The 2,732-nt window shown below is 53.3% G+C and overlaps 1 protein-coding gene across 1 annotated transcript; it reads left to right on the plus strand.

The window, feature by feature from the left end:
* Positions 1 to 1,136: 1,136 nt before the first annotated feature.
* PAQR8 (progestin and adipoQ receptor family member VIII) lies at positions 1,137 to 2,219 on the plus strand. The gene has a single exon (XM_009888973.1). It carries the CDS (start codon positions 1,137 to 1,139, stop codon positions 2,193 to 2,195), a length of 1,059 nt encoding a protein of 352 aa, XP_009887275.1. The 3' UTR covers positions 2,196 to 2,219.
* The last annotated feature ends 513 nt before the right edge of the window (positions 2,220 to 2,732 follow it).

A 2,732-nucleotide genomic window follows, 5' to 3' on the forward strand; every position in this document is an offset into this window, starting at 1 on the left:
GCAGAGTCTGGTGGGGCTCCGTCAGCATCAAATTCAGTTCAGGCATGGGCATCTGTGCGATGAGTTCTCCTCTTTTTTTTTTTTTTTTTTTTTTTTTTGTGGTGTGTGTGGCATAAACACCAGCAGGGAAGAGAAATATCTAGGGTGGAAGGGAAACAGAGGGTATTGGAAGTGAATTCAGTGCTGTGAAGTAGTCTCCAGGCATCAGGATCCTGCTGTGCTCTGAATCTGAATCTTCCCAGGCAGAGCTTAGCAACTCCGGAGGTTGCCAAGGAGCAGAGCAGAGCAAGCAGAGGAGTGCCCAGCACTGGGGTTTGGCTGCTTTGAGCATCCAGGCACATCTCATCTGGCAGCCCCTCTGCATGGCTCCGTGGATGCTCCCAAGGCTTCGATGCTATGCCCAAACCGCAGCCAGCTCTGACGCAGAACCTCTTGTTTCTCCATTGCCTCCCAGTCCTGCTGCTTCTTACACATGGAGGGATGAGGGTTTGGGACTGTGGACTTCTTCCCTTCTTCCTTCTGCCCCACTTGCTGCAGCAGCCCCAGGCGTGCAACCCATGTGCAAGTTGTGTGGCAGGGAAGCGGACCTTATTTGCAACATCCATGATTTAGTTTGGACCCTTTCCACGTAGGTGCAGAGGGGCAGTTTATCCCTTAGATGAGTAATTATACCTTAATTTCGTCCCTGAGAAGTTTGTTCTGGGGAAAGGGGTAAAAAACCCCCTCGCAAATCATTGGGTACTTTCTTGACATCTAACTGCTTCTTGCAGTTAGTTCTTCCCTTATTGGCAGCTCCTGCCTACTCCTGAACACGTTCCAAGCTGAGTGCCTGAGGAAGAGAGGAAGAAGGACAGGCTTGTGACATTGCTGCGCCCATCTGACGTAGACTGAACTGCAGGGATAGGGTTGTGCCATCCTTCTCCATGCTGAATTTAGGTCTGCCGAGTCAAGAAAAGCCCCTTTCCCCTTGGAACAGGGCCAGTGTCTCTATAGCGCCACGGCTCATGCCACCAAGGAGTGGCAGCACGCTCTTCTCCCTGACACGTCACCATTAACGTTTCTTCTTTCTCCCTTCCCCACAGGGCAGGAAGACAACGTTCCCCAGAGCCAGGCTCACAGCCGCCGCACGCAGCAAGATGACAGCCATCCTGGAGCGGATCAGCACACTGTCCCTCAGCGGGCAGCATCTCAGCCGTCTCCCCCGGCTGTTGGAGGATGGCTTCCCCAAGATGCCTTGCACGGTCAAAGAGTGCGAGGTGCCGCAGCTCTTCCGTGAGCCGTACATCCACACCGGTTACCGTCCCACCGGCCAGGACTGGCGGTACTACTTCCTTAGCCTCTTCCAGAAGCACAATGAGGTGGTCAACGTGTGGACTCATCTCCTGGCAGCACTGGCCGTGCTGCTGAGATTCAAGACGTTTGTGGAAGCTGAGCAGTTACCCGTAGACGCGTGGTCCTTGCCTTTGCTCATCTTTGTCCTCTCCTCTGTCACCTACCTGACCTGCAGCCTCTTGGCTCACCTACTGCAGTCCAAATCGGAGCTGTACCACTACACCTTCTACTTCGTGGACTATGTTGGAGTCGGCATCTACCAGTACGGTAGTGCTCTGGCTCATTTCTACTACAGCTCCGACCAAGCCTGGTACGACAAGTTCTGGCTTTTCTTCCTGCCGGCAGCTGCTTTCTGTGGCTGGCTGTCTTGTGCCGGCTGCTGCTATGCGAAATATCGATACCGACGGCCTTACCCCATCATGAGGAAGATGTGCCAGGTGATCCCAGCCGGGCTGGCCTTCATCTTGGATATCAGTCCTGTCGCTCACCGGGTGGTTGTGTGTCACCTGGGGGGCTGTGAGGAAGATGCTGCTTGGTACCACACGTACCAGATACTGTTTTTCCTTATCAGTGCTTATTTCTTCTCCTGCCCGGTCCCTGAGAAGTACTTCCCCGGCTCCTGCGATATCGTTGGCCATGCCCATCAGATCTTCCACACCTTCCTGGCCATCTGCACCCTATCACAGCTGGAGGCCATTCTTTTGGATTACAAGAACAGGCAGGAGATTTTCTTGAAGAGACATGGGCCTTTCTCCGTTTATCTCTCCTGCATCTCTTTTTTTGGCCTGGTGGCTTGTAGTGCCGTCACAGCTTACGTCCTGCGATGCAGGATCAAGGCCAGCCTGGCTAAAAAGGACTCCTGAGAGTCACGAACGTGACAGGCATGACATCACCACAGTGGGGAAAATCAAGAAAAGGGGCATAACATATTAGAGACTGTCTTACTTGCCTAACACGCTGTGACTAACCGGGACCCTGGACTCGGGTGGAGGGCTGGAGACTTTATGCTGAACGCGTTTTCACAGCAGGGAGTGCCTTTTGCCATCCAGGGGGACATTGGGGTGTTTTAAGCCAGAACAATTCATTTAACCAAGGATGCTGGAATTAAGCAGAGGTTTCTTGTTCATTCTGGTAAACCTGTGGGTGATATCTTGCTGAATGTCGGGGAGGGCGGCCTGAAGGTTGTGAGGCTGTAGAAGGGTCTGCTAGGGCTCACAACGCAGTGGAGAACGTGCTTTGAGGACCACAGCTGGATGGGATGACCTCCCTGGGTTTTGCCATCTCTGCTATCAGTGGGAAACCTGTTACTGTCAAAGGCAGTAGCAAGGTTTCAGGAGGAGCCTGCATTTCTAGGGTTCGGCTGCCAGGGCGTGTGTGGCACAGTGGCTGGTATAATCCTT

This window comes from Charadrius vociferus, unplaced genomic scaffold, assembly GCF_000708025.1.
Source record: "Charadrius vociferus isolate BGI_N301 unplaced genomic scaffold, ASM70802v2 scaffold317, whole genome shotgun sequence".
NCBI lineage: Eukaryota > Metazoa > Chordata > Aves > Charadriiformes > Charadriidae > Charadrius > Charadrius vociferus.